Source organism: Pogona vitticeps, chromosome ZW-PAR (assembly GCF_051106095.1).
Source record: "Pogona vitticeps strain Pit_001003342236 chromosome ZW-PAR, PviZW2.1, whole genome shotgun sequence".
In the NCBI taxonomy this organism is placed as follows: domain Eukaryota; kingdom Metazoa; phylum Chordata; class Lepidosauria; order Squamata; family Agamidae; genus Pogona; species Pogona vitticeps.
In genome coordinates, this window is record NC_135800.1 from 3116317 (window position 1) to 3133434 (window position 17118).

Here is a 17118-nt window from a genome sequence, read left to right on the forward strand (position 1 = left end):
TTGTTCCATTGGTTTATTTAAAAGAATTTATAACGGTTGCTTTCTGTTTTCCCTAAATGTTGATTTGGGTTCGTTTCTGCACATCTCACACTGCAAATCGGCAAGTCACAGTGGGCCACTGGAGCTGCGTGCCATCATCACATTCCCTAGAGCCACACGACCACTGTGGAAAAGCCGGCGCCAAGCGTCCGCTGGGCCTCGAGGCGCCAGCCTGTCCTGGGGGGGGGGGCTAGAACCAGACCAGGTTGGGGCACCAAGTTGGCATCAAGACTTGGATGAAACAGGGGACGCCTGGGTAAAAAGAACCACTCTTTTTACTCGGCAGAGGTACTCATGCTACGAGGGCTTTGTAACTTGGTTTGTCTTCTCCTGCTGATTCGATATTTGAGATGGGCACGAACTGGTTCGTCCCGGTTCGCCAAGGGTCCTGCTGTTCCGCTCCCCGCCTCCTCGGGCTCCAGCAGCCACTCCCGGCTGGCTTGCTTTCCCCACCTCCTCGGCCGATCTCCCAGTCGTGAGCAAGAGCTTCTCAGCCCTGCCCTTTTTCTCTTGAGTGGCAGATCAGCCAAGAGACGCCTGAGCAACTGCCGGGACTGGCAGATCGGTGGAGGCAGTGGATGAAAACGGGCAGGGGAGCAGCAGCACGAACCGGTTTGTGCCCACCTCTGGTCGAGATCCTCCTCCTAGAACTGCTCCCACCTTATCCCAGCCCGGGCCGCTTGAAAACACGTAACATTAAAAAAATACAACATGGAATTGCCTGCGCCAGCAGGCCAGCTAGTTTTGATCATGGCACAGTCTTTCTTCCTTCTTCTAAAGATCAAACTGCTAATGGTATCTAATATATAAGCTGATCATCCTAAGAAAGCTGCCCCAGCCGGCGACGAGCTTTCCCCGCCACTCGGGAGCAGCCTCCTCCGCCCCCCGGTGCCTTAGGGAAGAGGGGACTATGTAGGGGAGAAGAGGGAGGGAGAGGCAGAGACCCATGGAGAAGGGGAGGAGGGTGCCCCCACGGATTTCTTGGCTTGTTTTGGGGGAAGCCTGGCCCTTTCCGGAGGCTGCGAGGAAAAGGATTCGGACACCCCCCCCTTGGCCCGTCGTTAATGGCAGTGCTCCGTGATGTCTACCACCACCGCCTTCTTCCAGCTGAAGAAGAAGTAGCCGGTGCCGGCGCCGGCCGCCACAGCGATGCAGAGGTAGCCGTTGTACGTCATGAAGATGAGCATGAGGAAGTAGCTGACCACCACCTGGATGACGTGGAGGGCCGTCTGGAAGAGGTGAGGGAAGCTCAGCATCTGTTGCCTGACGGATCCGGAGGAAAAGAAAAAGAGGAGTATCAGGAGGGTGTGTGTATCGGCCAGGATTGAAGGCATTCAAAGTTCTGGTTATTAAGAGGGAAGCATGCTGCATTTATACCTCTCTATAACACTTAAAGCACTCTGGGCGGCTTACAATTTAATCATGCTGGCCACCCAAGCAATCTCGGTATTCAATTTACCGATCTCAGAAGGATGGAAGGCTGAATGAACCTTGAGCTGGCCACCTGGGATTGAATCCAGATTGTGAGTAGAGTCTGAAGAGCAATACTGCAGTTTAACCTCTGCTCAATATTACCTATAAAGCCCCACACTGTTTGGGTCTCTGCTGTTTGAAGGGTCATAGGACCCCCCTACGAGCCTTCTCGGCTTTTAAGATCTTCTTTTATATAGCATTTTAAAACTCTTTTATGGATTTTGTTGTTGTTGTGAGCTGCCTTGGGTCCTCTATCGGGAGAAAGGCGGCTTAAAAATAATATAAAATAAAAATAAATAGGATGGGATGGGCGACTATCAGAACGCTCGTGTCCCTCCGCTAGAGAAAGCAGAGGGAGGGATCCTAGTTGACAGGAAGCCTTCCCTTAATGGTAGAGAAGGTCCTTTGCACCCAGAAGGTGCCGGGTTCGATTCCCAGCATCCCTGCCTTTTCAGGACTGACTCACCCGACCGTTTTGTGCGTCTCCATCAAAACCGTGCCGTTTGGTCCCGGGACAGGCATGGAGTTGTAGCGTATGCTGACCTGCGACTTCCGGAGAAGGCTCTCGCGGGCGATCTTCAAGCCCTCGTAGAACATGGCCAGGAAGAAGATGGCCACAAAGGCACCGGCCATTTCTGATGGACAAGAGGAGAGAGAGACTAGTTCTGTCTAAAAGTATGTAATTTATTATGGGAAGCCATGTTTGCTGATATCACCTATTCATTCATTCATTCATTCATTCATTCATTCATTCATTCATTCATTCATTCATTCATTCATTCATTCATTCATTCATTCAATGTATTTATATACCGCTTAGTGCAATGCAGTACTCTAAGCAGTTTACAACCAAACAAGAACCCATCAACCAACCACACTAACATTGAACTATCAAACATAAAACATGCACAATAATTTTTTTAAAAAACCCAAATGATGGCAGGATCAGGGAACACCCAGCTGACTAGGAGGCTCAGAGAGGATATCCTTGAATGCTTCTTGAAACTGGAGGGTCGTCAAGACCTTCCCTAAAAGAAGGGAGGGAGGGGGGCTGGCGTGCTTCTCTCAGGAGCCCCTTTGATGGGGATTTTTACATCGGAGTTGGTGGAGACCGGGGGGGGGAGGTCCTCCAGGTGGGGGAATGGAGCTGAAACCAACTCAGAGTAAGCTTTGGTGATCATGGTCATCTAAAAGACAGAGAGGCCACCTCTTTCCCCAGGGAGATGATGGGTTTGGGAGTGGAGCGGACAGGATCAGGGCTTCTAAGGCGACCCCAGGGGCCCCCGTTCACTCACCTCCGGCCGTGTTGATGATGAGCCCGGAAAACAGCAGAGGGACGTTTGTATAGCTAAAGTGGAAGGTCATCTCCTACCCCGGGGGGGACAAAAGAATTCGGGTTTCAACACAGGGCCTTGCGACCTCCCCGTTTTGAAGAAGCTGAGTTTCGGACTGTTCGACATCCCTGGAGAGATGGTGGGAACTCACCCTCCTGTACGAGTGCGCTTGTGAAGTGTGTGTGTGTGGGCGGGGAGAACACGGCCAGCGCCTGCACCAGAGATGGGCAAAGGGAAGCCGTCCAGCCCTCCGTGGACTACAATCCCCATCTGCCCCATCCATGTAGGACACATGCCTTCTGCCCGTGGCGAAACTAGCAGCGAAGAGACTTTCCGTGGTTCCCTGGTCCACGGCGGAAGCCTCCGAGCCTTTTCCTGGCCCTTCAAGCGACGGGTGGCGTCCGATACTCACCATCATCCCGCCGCTGTGCATATGTCCCGAGGGCATCGTCGTGTGATGGTGGGCGTGAGGATCGGAGGTGGGGGTGGCCATCCCACTCATGTTATGGCCCACGTGCGCCAGGTCGTGATTGTGGCTCATCTTGGACCTCCAGGTCACGCGGGGGGAGGCTGAGGGACTCTGGAAAGCAAAACAACAAACGGATGACGTTGGAAGAATCCATAGCACCTTTTCCAGTTCTGGAGGTTCCAGGACAATGCTTCAAAGTTGATCCGGAGAAAGATGACCTGAAAGCTAGTCTGGAAACCCGAAGCCTTCTTAAAACCTAACGTATTTAGTTAGAACAGGAGAACTAAAGGAAAGAAGATCAAAGAAAAGGAAACAATGGAATCTACGGATTCCGATTGTACGTGACTGATTTTTTTTTGAACCAACTTTCTACATCGTACAGTATAGTTGTGAAGACCCATCGGGAAGGCCAGCCGTATTCTTACGGATGCTTCCCTTTCCAGCGGTCCAGGATTCGGGGCCTCAGAGACCCTCTTCCGGAAGTTCACCCTGGCTCCTCGGGTGGAAAAATTTTCGGTGGAAAAAACAGGGACCATCATTTCCAGGGACATCCCTCCTAACGCTTCGGAACCACAAATTAAAATAGCGCTTTGAGCTCATCCACTGAGCTTTGGGAAGAACTGCTGCCTAGCTCTGTGGTTTCAGCCTCTTGGGCTTGTGGAGCCCGAGTTTGGGAGTTCAATTCCCCCCACGGGGGCTCCTTGACCAGGGGCTGGACTGGATGATCCCACAAGGTCCCTTCCAGCTCTGGTGGTTCTAAGATGATTGTTTTTAAAGATAGGAGAAATTATGCTATTCCAGGAGCCTCTGCTCGCCGTACGGGGCCATGAAAAAGCAGCCAGGAGACGCCCCCCGCAAACGGTGGGGGCTCAAGGCCTAACCACGCAACAATAAGAAAAAGGAAGATCTTCTGCAGAGAAGCTGGTGGGGGGTGGAGGAAAAATAAAGCTGGGTATTTAAAAAAACACACAGCAAACATAACGAGTGATCTGGAATAATCAGCATCGCACGCCGAGGATGAACATAACAGGACGTTCGCGGTTCAGGCCCGGAATGAATGTCGCGTCAAAAGTGGAAGGAGAGACGATAAAGCAATCTGCTTTTAATTCAATCACGTCAAGAGCTGTGTAGACCTTTTGGGGCTTCGCCGGGGTGCTTCACGGCCCGCACCGCCCTTCCGAAATCACATCGGCTCCACCGCCTTGGAGAGGTGGTTCGCTTCCCCACCGCGTCCGTCCACTTAGTGGGAACAGACCTTTCGGTAATCTCATCAGCCCAAACCGATAAGCCAAAGCAGAAAGGGGTCTCTGTTGACCCGCGGCAGTTCCAGAACGATCGGTCCTCCTTCCAATATCTTGATAATTGCGTTAGGTCAGAGACGGCAGCTGCAAAGGCCAATATCCATTTAATATCCGATGCCTCCAGCAAGTTGAGAGAAAAGACAGACAGCCACCCACAGGGAGGGATAAAACCCCCGCTTTTAAGAGCTCTTTACCACAGAGTAGTTTCCCCCCCCCAAGGTATCCTGGATCACGAATGGACTCTGGCGCTGCGGGAAGGCTGAAGGATTCAGAGGCTGTCAAAAGAATAGCCTTTTCAGCTGTGGCTTTATAAGGACGAAATCGTCCTCGTAGAACGGCAGAGGTGGAAAGGACCCTGTGGGATCATCCAGTCCAGCCCCTGGGTCTAAGAAGGCCCCGTGGGGGAAATCGAACTCTCAACCTGCGGATAATGAAAAACGCAGATGATAGCAAACACTATACATCGCATGGTGTCTCTCTCCCCCTCGTGGACAGTTCTGGCCACTTCCCTTTTAGAAATATTTCTATTTCTAGGATTTTGCTTTTCATGCTTTTAGACCACGGATCAGCGCATCCGCGGATACGGATCCCGCGGATACAGGGGTCCCACTGTAGCCCTTACGGAAGGGAACCAGAATGCTGGTTTGACGTTATCCTTTGTGAACACCACGGATGCTCATCCTCCTTCTAAGGCAATTTGCGCCTACAGAGGACTGTAGATGGTCAGAGCCTCAGGACTGACCGAAGGGTTTATTTCTTCATGCAATGTCCTGCGGAACTCCACACCACAAGAGGTTGTGACGGCTACCATTTGGGGCCACTTTTGAAAGGAAACCACACCAAAAAGAATTTTTTAAGGGGGGAATCGCCTCTCATTTTATCTCTTGGGCTTTTGATCTGCCGAAAACTTGAGACACGGGATTCTAAATGAGGTTGGGTCTTTTGCTTGCTGAGAGATGATGATTTGCGGAGGCCTGTTCGTCACCTGTCCTCCCCGCTTCGATCCCGTCACCTTCTAAGAGACGACGACAGCCGCCAGACGCACATCAAAGAGGCAAACGTTTAGCAAACCCAGCAAATTTTTTTATATATAAAATCAGGGCAAATGAGTACCGTCAAGGGATCTATTATATCAGTCAAGCGAATAAATGCTAATATACGTGACTGTTGAGGCAGAAAGTCTCCTCTTTCTGAGTCAGAAAAACCTCAGCAAAGAAAACCAGATAGAGAAAACACACTGGTGAGAAAGAGAGACAGGTGGAAGCAGGTTCAGACATGCTAAAAGGTTTCTTCCAAGGGATCACCTATGAACAGGTGAGAGGTTGCAGGCACGTACATCAAAACATACAACCTTCCTACATCCTCGGAGGGACAATAAATTTTGAAAAGGCTTGGCTTGGTGGCAGCTTTGCACAAGCATCAGTATAATTATTATTAGCCTATTATTAACCCAGCAATTTGCCACTCAGGGATTAGAAATCTTGATTTACAGAAACAAAAAAGCATGCATATATAAAATCGGAAGGAAAGAAAACTCGACCAAATATTTTCACAACATAAAACCAGCCACCGAGGATCATCCTCAGGACAGGAAAACTGGCAATAACAGCAATCTTTCACAGGCCTTATAAAATCAGAAATAATTTAGAGTGAAGACTAAAATTCACAGGTGGGAACGTGGGAGAGGGCTTTCTCTATGGCTGCTCCCGGACTGTGGAACTCCTTCCCACTGGAAGCCAGCCTGACCCCATCTTTGCCGTCCTTCTGAGAGCAGAGATGGGCACAAACCGCTGGTTTGTGCAGGTTCGTTTCTTGGCCGAATAGGTATTGGGAGTTTTCCAGTCCTGCCCCCTCCAGCAGCCGCCCACTCAGAGACAGAGGAGGCAGAACTGGAAAACTTTGAATACCTACACAGGTTGGCTCTTCTTCCTGGAGGCCCAGTGGGGGAATCAAACTGTCAACCTCTCGCTCTGCAGCCAGATGCCTAACCCACTGAGCATCCAGTCACCAGTACTCAAACAGTAGGTTTTACTTCTACGTAAAAAGGCACTGAATTAAATGGCCCAAATACTCCCACCGATGACACTTGGAGGCGAATTGTCTGAAGTTGTATAACTCAACATGGAACTGATCAGGTTTAGGGTGATTTTTTAAAAAAGAATTCAGGGCAATTTGCTTCCCGAAGTCACATCATTTGTTTAACTCCACAAGGGCATTTCAGGCCAAACTTTGAGATTTTCACTTTTGTTCGCAGCCTTATCAAAGGAGACAAGATTAAAAAAAACACGATAAAATCCTTATTTCCAGGAGTGCGGCTGTCCCATAAACGACCAGCAGAAATAAAACGGGAAGTGGGGGGGAAAATAACTCCGTAAAGATGAAAAGCTTGCTTATTTTATTCTGGACGTGCAAATCCTTTCTTCCTCTGGGACAAGACTGTTTAAAAACCCGAGCGGGAGCTTCAAAGCTATTCTGCCGCAAGGCACATCTGTCGGCCACTCAAAGGAAAAGTCCAGCTGTGCCGACGGAAAACCATGGGCAAGTCCAACTGGGTCTTCGGCTTCCTGCCAACGTAAAGATATACGGAGAGACATGAAACCACACGCGGCAGGCACTGCAACTTCCAGCGGACAAACCAGCTTTGCATCAAAACACACCGTAATTAGACCCAAAGCCTGTTAATCAGAACTACCGTATTTTTCCATGTATAAGACGCCCCCATGTATAAGACTTTTCTAACCCAAAATTAAGAAATCTAAGTGGGGCTTAGCAAGTGTAGGGGGAAAGGGATCAAAGCGCTGCAGGATCGCTTTGATCCCTGCTTTCCCCTCCACTTGTTTTTGTTCTCTCCTCGGCTTACTTCCGTGTATAAGACGACCCTCAATTTTTAGTCTAAAGATTTTATACAAAAGTATAGTCTTATACATGGGAAAATACGGTATGTGCACTTAAGAAGATTACAGTACACGGAAGCTTTCCTTTACACCTTGTTCAAGGGGGTACAAAACAGAAGGTTTCGTCTTCCCAGCATTGACCAACACAAAACATAATAGGATGGTGTATTGTTCCACTCGGAAATCAAAGAAGCAAAATTAATCGTAACCCTTGGCGCTTTTCAAGGAACAACCGCCTCTTTGCCCCAGAGTGGCTCTTGAGTTTCCACTGCATCTGGGGGGCAGGGTGGATTTGATTTAAACGAAACCAATTTTGACGGAGATTTAAATCACCATGTCAATCAAAAGCGTCAGTTTTTTTTTTTTGGACCCTTTAAATCACAAGAAATTTCAAATGTTTTGATTGAAATCATGATTGAATTTGATTTTTTTAAGCATTGATTTTTTTATCCACCCTGCCTCTGGGTTATTCAGCCCCCACATCTGGAGGTTTGCTCTGAGATTCTAGGTTGGAGGGGGACGGAAACCCCACCACCACCACCATCGGCCCTTAAAGCGGTCTTCTCACATAGCAAGGTCGTGTAAACAAGCCAGGTCCGAGTGCTTCCCGGATGGGATCTCAACCAAGCAAGTGGTTCTGCTCAGAGGTAACTCTGATCCGTTCGCTACAGAGAGAGCAGTAAATGCAAAACACACAAAAAATGTGTCCCTTGCTTTGCAAATACACACACACACACACAATTAAACTTCAAACAGACGCCGCTAACATCCAGCCACACAAACACACTCCCTCTTCTCTCTTGGCTAAATCTGAGCTATTCTGCAAACATAATTGCCCCGTTCGAAACCCAGAGCCGAGCCAGACACGAATTTTTGGGTTTTTTTGCCCAGCTACCAGCCAATCCCATCGCGAAAGCGTCTTACCTGGGGCCAAATTCTCGTCAAACCCAACTTCGTTAGACTGAAAGGAGACAAGGCGCCCCGGAGCGGTTCCCTCCCGCCCTCCCTCCTGTCCGCTGGGGCAGACACGTTAATGCTCAGCATCATGAGACTCCGATGCGGCTTCCAGTTTATTCAATTTCCTGGTCGCCTCTGCCAGCTTTAACTGCTTCCTTTCTGAAGCGCTCCGCATCGCAAAGGGCTGGAAACCTCGGCGAGACGCCAAAGGAGTGAGCGAGGGGTTGAATATTGACGGAGAAAGGCACAGAGGACTTTCCCCTTAAGACCCCCCGGAAACCAATTCTTCACACATCACCTTAACAAGGTTTCGTTTGCGACTTATACAATCCCCGATTCGGCCCATATTTCTTTCCTATTGTGTTTATGACCGTGGCTAGGAGGCAAATACGAGCCGAGCTACGAACTGGGGGAGGGGGACCCACAAAGTGGGCTGGTTTGGGGTTCGGTTCGTGCCACGCTCCTCGCCGAAACGGAACGCCAGACTTGGGGATTCCTTTGGGTTCGGCAAAACGGACGAGAGCCGAGGCCGGCCGCGGTCCAGCCAGACCTCGAAGGAGATGATTGGGTCACCCCTGCTGCTTATGAAGGACATTCAACATTTTTAAAAAGAGATATATCCAGAAAGCTAAGGCCAGAATCCTGTTGCCCGTTGATCGTAGCCTAAGGGAAACTGTGTTAGCCTCGGGAGCAAACCGCTGCTCTTTGAGAAGATGGTCGTTGTGTTTCTCTTGCTGAAACACAATGAGCCTCTTGTTAATTAGCAGCAATTTGCCGTCAAGAGAGAGGTGATTTTCCTTACATAAACATAGATCGGATATAGGATTGGGACCCACATCCACCTTTTAAGCATTATAACACAGCCAACATTTCCAGGAGAAGAGCTTCCACGCGTAGCAACTCTTTGCCTTTCAGAAGGAATCCTGCTTTCATAGCGTTCGAATCTCTGTATGTAGGAGGTTTTGTTTTTTTCCGAAGGAAAACAGGAAGCGAAGCTGGGTTGGCAGCGAGGAACGCTGTCATCTCAGAGAGAGAGAGCAAACGGTCATGTCACTTTGGACTCTGGAACGGTACCCAGCTTTGTCTTGGCAAAGGAAAGCGAAGAAAAAAAAGATGGGCCAACAGATTAGAACTTTTTACACAAGTTCATCGGGGACAGGGAAATGCAAGGGGTGGAGGAGGGAGTAACAGACAGCTCTGAACGCCGCCGCCCCCCCGTTCAAAGAAAAAGCAGAAGCCCAAGGAGGACACGGAGGAGTGGGGTGGAAAGATGGGGTTCAACGTGACATTCACATATAAATAAAGACCCTAAGTAAAATGTCTGGGTCGCATTATCCAGGGGACAGGTGGAAAATACTAGAGGGGCTTCTTGGCATCTTTGAAATCATGCCGTGGGATCCTTGCCAATAAATGCAGGTGGTGGATGTATTTAAATAAAAGCTGGGTGGGACTGGAAGTATGCCTTAAAATTAGCACAAAACTAGTTTTTTCAGCAAAGCAAGTTTTTGGGCCTTGATTTAGAGGAGAGAACCGCCCCCTCCTGGAGATATTCCAGGACGGGCGATTCGCCATTTCAAACAAGGAAGATGTGGAAAGGGGATAATGGGGAGCTGGCCTTGAGAACCACTAGAATGATCACGTTGCTCAGTTTACAGGATCTCAAAAGCTGCATTTAACACAGCTGATGGTGTGGCTGGAAGACTCATATTGGCAGTCCCACCGTCCGGCTCCAAGCTTTCTTCTCGTTTAGCTTTTAAATCTTTCAAGCCAAGACACGATCTCATGGCAGGTTTGAGAAGGAGTGTCCTCCCACCCCGATAAGCTCAAGAAGGATGCTGATAAACGGGAGCACATTCAGAGGAGAGCAACCAGGAGGATCAAGAGACTGGAAACCAAACCTTTAGGAAGAAAGTCTGAATGAACTGGGCAGGTTTAGATTTTGAGAAGACGGAGGGGAGATAGCACTTTTCAGAGACTTGAGGAGGGGCAGGATCCGTCCTCAATCATCCCCAGTCAAAGCTGGCTGGAAACCAGCTTTCCACCCGTGCAGCCAGTCCTCAACAGATCAAAGTCGTGACAGCGCACCCACAAGCTGCACCCGGATCGACCGAGTCTACGTGGGAGAAAATAATAATTAACTTCTAGGCCGCTGCCATGCCGTTATCTCTCGTCTTCCATGCCCTTGCAGCCTGGAGAAAGAAGACCCACCTGCTTAAGATGTATGGTGTTTGGAGGGAAATCAGGGCCCATACAACTTATTTCTGTAATATACTAATTGAATCATCATCATCATCATCATCATCATCATCATCATCATCATCATCATCATCATCATCATCATCATGTGCTGTCAAGTCAGTTCTGGCGACCCTTTTCAGAATTTTCCAGGTATTCAAAAGTGCTTTACCATTCCCTTCCTCTAGGGGGCATCCTTGGGACGGTGCAGCTGGACCAAGGCCACCCAGGTTGGCTCTTCTTCTCCCAGGAGGCCCTGTGGGGGGATTCGAACTCCCAACCTCTAGCTCTACAGACAGAGACCTAACCCACTGAGCTCTCAAGCCAGCTATTTCCAGCTACGGACAGTACTTAGAATTTTAATCTTAGAACGGCAGAGCGGGAAGGGACCCTTACGGATCATCCAGTCCGGTCCCTGTCTGGGAGGCATCGTGCGGGAATCGAACTCCCAACCTCTGGCTCACAGATAATCCAGTGAGCTGATTCCATGGCTGGGATCCTGTGACACAACTTTACATCCTGCAACAGTGGTGATGTCATCAAGCCATGATCATTCCAGGGGAATTTAAAGTTTCCTATTCTTGTTCTCCCAGGTTCTGTAAATACATGGAGGGTGTCCCTGTGATCCTAGGGAAGCCTTGAGAACCGCAGAACAGGAGGAGGAAGTCTTTAATGATTCCAAATTTCTGGCAGCTGAAACTTGTAACCCCTCCAAAATGGCCACAGGAGCGATGACATCACAGCGGCAAAATGTAAAGGGGTGCAACAGGATACCAGCCAGTAAAACACAGAATACACTTCAGCTGCCTCTCACCTAAGAGGGCAAAAATATAGAGCCAGCAGTTTAGAGAATCATTGAATAGTTCTAGTTCTGGTGCCACGTAGTGTTAACGGTGGAGCACGACGAGAGGGCCCCCGTTTTGAGATGCAAACTTGTTTTTGGAGGCCGTGGCAAGCAGGGAGGCGCCCGTAAAAGTTGGACAGAACTTGATTTGGCAAGCACACAGGACTCCCATTCAGGATCCAGCCCTTTTCTGAAGGCACAATGTTGACTTTTTAAGAAAGTCAACAGTGAAAGACAGCTGCGGATGTTAGGTTTTAAATGATCCGTACGATCCTGGCTCCGTACGACAGACCAGTGTCATTTTATGGGGACTCCTTTCAAAACCCCACCGTGTTCAAACGCTGCTTTCCTCGACCAGCTAGCCATCCAAGAGGCCAGCGTCCATGCTATTCCCATTCATACCCGGAATCCCAGGCTTGGATCAACGAGCGGTAGAGATTATCCTATTTTGTACGGATTCACGAAAGTCCTTCCTTAAAGAGATCCCCCCACGGCTGTCACATAACCCACCCGGTAGCCCAAAATATGTGCACAGTACCTTCCGATCGTTGCCCGAGGCGGAAAACAACTGCACTTCCAGCGAGAGGGGAGACGGATCCGTGCCTTGGTCCAGCAGCGACCCTTCAGCATTAGTCCTGACGCCTGGCAACAGGACGGTGACGTCCGATCACTGCCAACAAACATTGAAAATTGGACTCGTTACTCGGCAGGCACGCCAGCTCCGAGAGAAACACAGAAATGGGATTTCACTGGAAGGAGGAAGGCGGCCCTCGTTGTTTCTGGTTTTAATTCCAGGAATCTATTTCTCAGCTCGGCAAACGGGCAGACCCAAAATCAGACAGTTAGGATCCACAATCTAGGGTGCAGAGGGCACCGTTTGTGGTTATTTTTTGGCTGCTGTGGTTGTCGACCATGTCAGTGTCCGGGCACATTCACCTCGTTACTCAGACGGAGAGCTAGTGATGGAGAGAACGCCGAGGATTGATCCCAGCGCAGGAGCTGCACAAAGGGAGCCACCCGAGGCCGCCAAAAATTTGCTAACCGAAAGCAACCAAGCCGCGGCACATTTAAAACACCGCTCGCCCACACCGGCCGCAAAATGTTGCTAGCTTTGCATTTAGAGATGATGCTCGTCCCAGCCGTTGCCGAACATTCAGGAACCGATAAGCATCGTTTCAAACAATGTGGTCCGGGCGTTTAATGGAACAGATCGCCAAGCCATGAAATCTTAAATCCCGTTGTGCGGATCTGACCACCCTCTTAGGCTCCTTGCATGGATTTACTTACAGGGTGTCCTCCAAGCAAGGTGTTTCTGGAGGAACAGGATGCAAACCCTAAATTTACAATCTGTGCAACGTCTTTGGGAGAGAACCACTGACGGGGGAAAATAAAAAACAGTGGTGCCTCGCTAGACGATGATAATCCGTTCCACTGAAATTGCTGTCTAGCGAAATCATTGTCTAGCGAAAAGCAAATCGTCATCTAGCGAAAATTGGTTTGCAAAGCAGGGACCAAACATTGTCCAGCGAAATTCCCCCATAGGAATCACTGTTTTGCGAATCGCTATAGCGATCGCAAAAAGTCAATGTCTAGCGAAAAAACGGTCATGCGGGGTAACTGTCTAGCAAGGCACCACTGTACAGTTGGCTTTCTCAAACCTCCATTCCAAATCTGCTTTTTGGAAAGACTCTTATTCCAGGGTGTTTTTTTTTTTTCTTCAAAGCAAAACACCAAAAAGTTAATCCGCGGAGTGTAAAAAGGGCTTATAAAGTTCTTAATTCCATTGAGAGAATTGCACCGCCACGGCTTCTCACTACAGAAACCAGAAGCTGGACAGGCGCCCGAGAAGAATGCAAGATACAAAGGGGGGGGGAGCGCCATTAAATCTTGATTTTTTTTTCTCTCTCGGCAACATGAATTGCACGACACAGCTGGAAAGGTCTCAAGGTCTAACCATGAGCAGGATCTTTTTAAAGGCAGCCTAGCTCAGCCTCTGAACCTGTCAGCTTCATTTCTTTACTCCCCTGCAAGGAGAGGAACCTTGGAAAACCAGATTCCAGAAATGTTTATCCACTTTTATCTGGTGGCTTATCTAGGAAGTGCCCCAAAATCCTGTCATCATCAAAAGAGGAGTAGATATACTACTGTTCCAAAGTGATGCCAGCCACCCTCCTATGGCGTTTCTAAGCACAGGTGTAAAACTTTGATTTAATCTCGTTTTCAACCCTTCCGTCTTGGAAAAAAAATAAGATTTAATCTCAACGAGAGAAAGAGAGACATGAACTATACTTTGGATGCTTGGACAAACTCGGCAAATGAAATTCTTCCTCGGTTTCTCCGGGACATTACCCAAAACCCCTGAAGCACATTTCAGATTTTCAAAGAGTCTAAGAGTTAAGAATATATTGGTTTCCCTAATTCAACGGACAGGTTGATCGTATGGATCACTTCCTTCAAGTTACACCAGGGTGGGTTTGATTTCGATCAAACTGGTTTCAATCACAATCTCAACAGAACGGCAGAGCTGGGAGGGACCCCATAAGATCATCCAGTCCAGCCCCGGTCAAGACGGCCCAGGGAGGACTCGAACTCCCAACCTCTGGCTACAGAGAGACCTAAACCCTTGAGCTTTCCACCCAGCGAAATTTCCACTCCTTGCACGCTCCTACCTTGTCCCTACTTGCTGTCCTCCAGAACTGCTGGACGGTGAGCACCATGGCTAGCAGCCACATGGGAGTTGTAGTCTGGAGCACCAAGCTCTACCGCTGCATTTTCCTCTTTTCTAACCCCCTTCCCTTCTTCTTTGCTACTTTTGACCCAGAGATCCAGTCCCTTCTTTCTACTCCAGTTTCTCCTAACTGGGAACCCCTGGGAAAACTCCCGATGGATTTGGGATTACAAGTCCCATCACCCCCAGCCAATCCGTGGGAGGGTGGACCACAGTGCAAGCAGTTTTACTCTCCGCTGTCGACAGCTGTGGGAGTTCATTGTTTTGACAAAAGGGATAAACAAGTAGGACTTTATTAATAACCACTAATTAAGGAATGTAATTATGTAAATTTTTGGCACCCAGGAAGGTCCAAAACACCTGGCCTGAATCTGGCCTGTTACAGGTACCTTGGATTTCGACTTCCCAAATCCCCCCCCCGCAACTCGCTTTGTTATGCTAGGTAGGGGATTCTGGGAGTTGTAGTCCTACATCTCCACCAGAGTGGAGTGAGCGACGCCAACGGTTGGGGTCCCACCTTCTTGGAGTTAGCTAGAAAGTGGAGGGGCGGGAGAGATATTCTGGAAGTGGTAGGTGCTCAGCCTCTGGATTATTGGGGATTCTGGGGGTTGTAGTCCCACCTCTCTAAGTCAATGAAATATAGTGTTAGTCCCCCCCACCCCCACCCCGTCTCTACATCTGGTGGGGGATTCCGGGAGTCATAGCCCCCCCTTCTGTGGAGTGGGCGGGGGGATGCTGGGAGTTGTAGTAACCCCCTCCTACGGGGAGTGGGTGGGGGGAATTTTGGGAGCTGGAGTGAGTGGGGGGATTATCGTAGTTGTAGTAACCCCCTTCTACGGGAGTGGGTGGGGGGAATTTTGGGAGGGGGATGCTGGGAGTTGTGGTAACCCCCTTCTAAGGAGTGGCTGGGGATGATGGGAGTTGTAGTACACCCTCCCACACGTCGCCAGCTGCTTCCCCCCCCACACCGCGACCTTTCCGCCCGACCTCTCCGCTGACCCACCGCTTGTCCGCAGCGAGGGCCAGTCCTGCCTCGCGCCGGGCCGCTCTTCTCCTTCTTCCTCCTCCTCCTCTTCCTCCCTTTCTCCTTCTCCTTCTCCTTCTCCTTCCCTCCCGGGGCGCCCGGCGGCATCGACCTCTTCGCCCCGCCCCCTCTAAGCCCCGCCCCCTGCGACGTGTCTCCGCCAGAGCCGCAGCACGTCGCGCCTCCCTCATTGGCCCGCGGCCCCGTCACGTGCCCCGCCCCTCCCCGCCGTCCCCCCCCCTCCCGGAAGCCGATCCCGATTGGGCGGCCCAATTCCTACGTCTTCTCCGCCTCCTCTTCCCGAAGCCACGCCCCTTAACAGACCCCGCCCCCCTTCTCCCAACCTAAAAGCCTCAGGAAAAAAGAAAAGTCCCTTCGGGGAGAAAAACAAGAGCAAGGCGGACGAAGTTTGGCCCCGCCGGGGACCCGTCCTGGCCGGCTCCACGGGCCGCTTAAGTTTCGCCGGCTCGGCTTTTTCTCTCTTCTTTTTTTACGACCCTGTCGTAAAAGTTCCTCTTTCCCCCCCCCCGAGCGGCGCTTGGCGGCTGTTTGGCTTGCCTGGTTTCGCGTCGGCGGAGGAGCCTCCCTGAGGCGGCGGGAGGGGGGGCGGATGATGTTCGGGGGCGCCGAGGAAGACGACGCCGACTTTCTGTCCCCGACGGGAGGGTGAGAGGACGGGAGGAGCTCCTCCCAGGGGAGGGCCGGGGTTTTTTGAGGCGGGGGGAGGGTGTGAGGCGCTTGTGCGGAGGGGTGTGACAGGCCGGAACCGGAAGTTGGGGGTACTTCCGCTCACCTGCCTCCTTTGAGGCCTGGGGAGGGGGTCGGTGGGTGACCAAAATGGCCGTGCCCGTCCCTCCTGGGGCTTCGTCCCCGGGTCCAGAGGGTCCCTTTGTCCAATTTGCTGTGGGGAACCCCGTATCCGCGGGCTCGCTTATCCGCGGGCTCGCTTATCCGCGGCCTGGAAGTCCTCCTTGGCTGCAGTTCCCCTCAGCCGTAGCTGTGAGGGGACAGCACTGAGGGTATCTCAGCTTCGTCCCTCCAGACGTTTCTGGCTTCAGAAACTCCTGCCAGCCTGGTCTATAGGACGAGGAATTCTGGGAACTGTAGTCCAAAAATCTGAGGACTATGAAACTTTTGGTCTCTTCAGCTCTTGTTGGACTTTTGTACCCATAGATTCCCAGCTAGCATGGCCAGTGATGTGGGTGTTGTGGCCCAAGGTCAGAAAAATCCCCATTTCTGCTGCAGTTCTTCCTGACTAAGCCTCATGGGCCCTCAAATCCATTCTGACTTAACGCCGACCTTTTTGTTGTTGTTGGGGGGGGGTTCCAGGTAGATAAGTGGTTTAACCTTCCTTCTTGCCCAAGGCTATACATGTTGGCTTTACCTGCAGGAGGCCCCGTGGTGGGGATTCGAACCCCCAACCTCTAGAGACAGAGACTTAAACCGCCTGTAATCACTTCCAGGAGGTGTAAGGATGACATAAACAGACAGAGCTTTCCGTGATCATTCATCTTCCTCAGGCTGTGTCCCAAGTTCTCATGGGTAGCTCCCAAATTATATGTTGATATTCAAAACCCAAAGTTTTAAGGCTGCTGTTGGAGATAGCTATACTGTAGTCTGCAAGATGCTGGGGTTTTTTTGGGGGGGGGGGAGAGAAAGCCTCTTAGGTGTGTTAAGTGCTGGTATGGCCTTGAAAGGCTCAATGGTGGCCTTGGGAAGGCTAATTGCCTTCAGTTTTGCAAGGACCCGATGAGATAAGGGACCTGGGAGGTCAGATTGTGTTAGGGGTTGTGTTGATTAGACTTGGTGCAGGAGGCGAT

At 50.4% G+C, this 17118-nt stretch overlaps 2 protein-coding genes across 5 annotated transcripts in view; one reads left to right on the forward strand and one right to left on the reverse strand.

Moving 5' to 3' along the window:
• SLC31A1 (solute carrier family 31 member 1) lies at positions 1-15997 on the reverse strand. Of its 3 annotated transcripts, none has more exons than XM_072984521.2 (6): positions 15857-15997; positions 12085-12216; positions 3259-3426; positions 2808-2880; positions 1979-2147; positions 1-1302 (listed from the first exon to the last, which is right to left on the reverse strand). In XM_072984521.2, the coding sequence occupies exons 3-6, from the start codon at positions 3385-3387 to the stop codon at positions 1101-1103; spliced, it is 573 nt and encodes a 190-aa protein (XP_072840622.1). In that variant the 5' UTR covers positions 3388-3426; positions 12085-12216; positions 15857-15997; the 3' UTR covers positions 1-1100. The 3 variants fall into 3 exon arrangements, with proteins under 3 accessions (XP_072840622.1, XP_020656550.2, XP_020656551.3); XM_020800891.3 differs by lacking the exon at positions 15857-15997 and adding an exon at positions 15278-15443; XM_020800892.3 differs by lacking the exons at positions 12085-12216; positions 15857-15997 and adding an exon at positions 8435-8569.
• The window catches only part of FKBP15 (FKBP prolyl isomerase family member 15), a 24317-nt gene continuing 23033 nt past the window's right edge, over positions 15835-17118 (forward strand). For both annotated transcript variants that reach the window (XM_072984516.2, XM_072984518.2), the window contains exon 1: positions 15835-15964. In XM_072984516.2, coding sequence (XP_072840617.2) covers positions 15909-15964 — 56 coding nt within the window. In that variant the 5' untranslated portion in view covers positions 15835-15908. The remainder of the gene's footprint in view (positions 15965-17118) is intronic.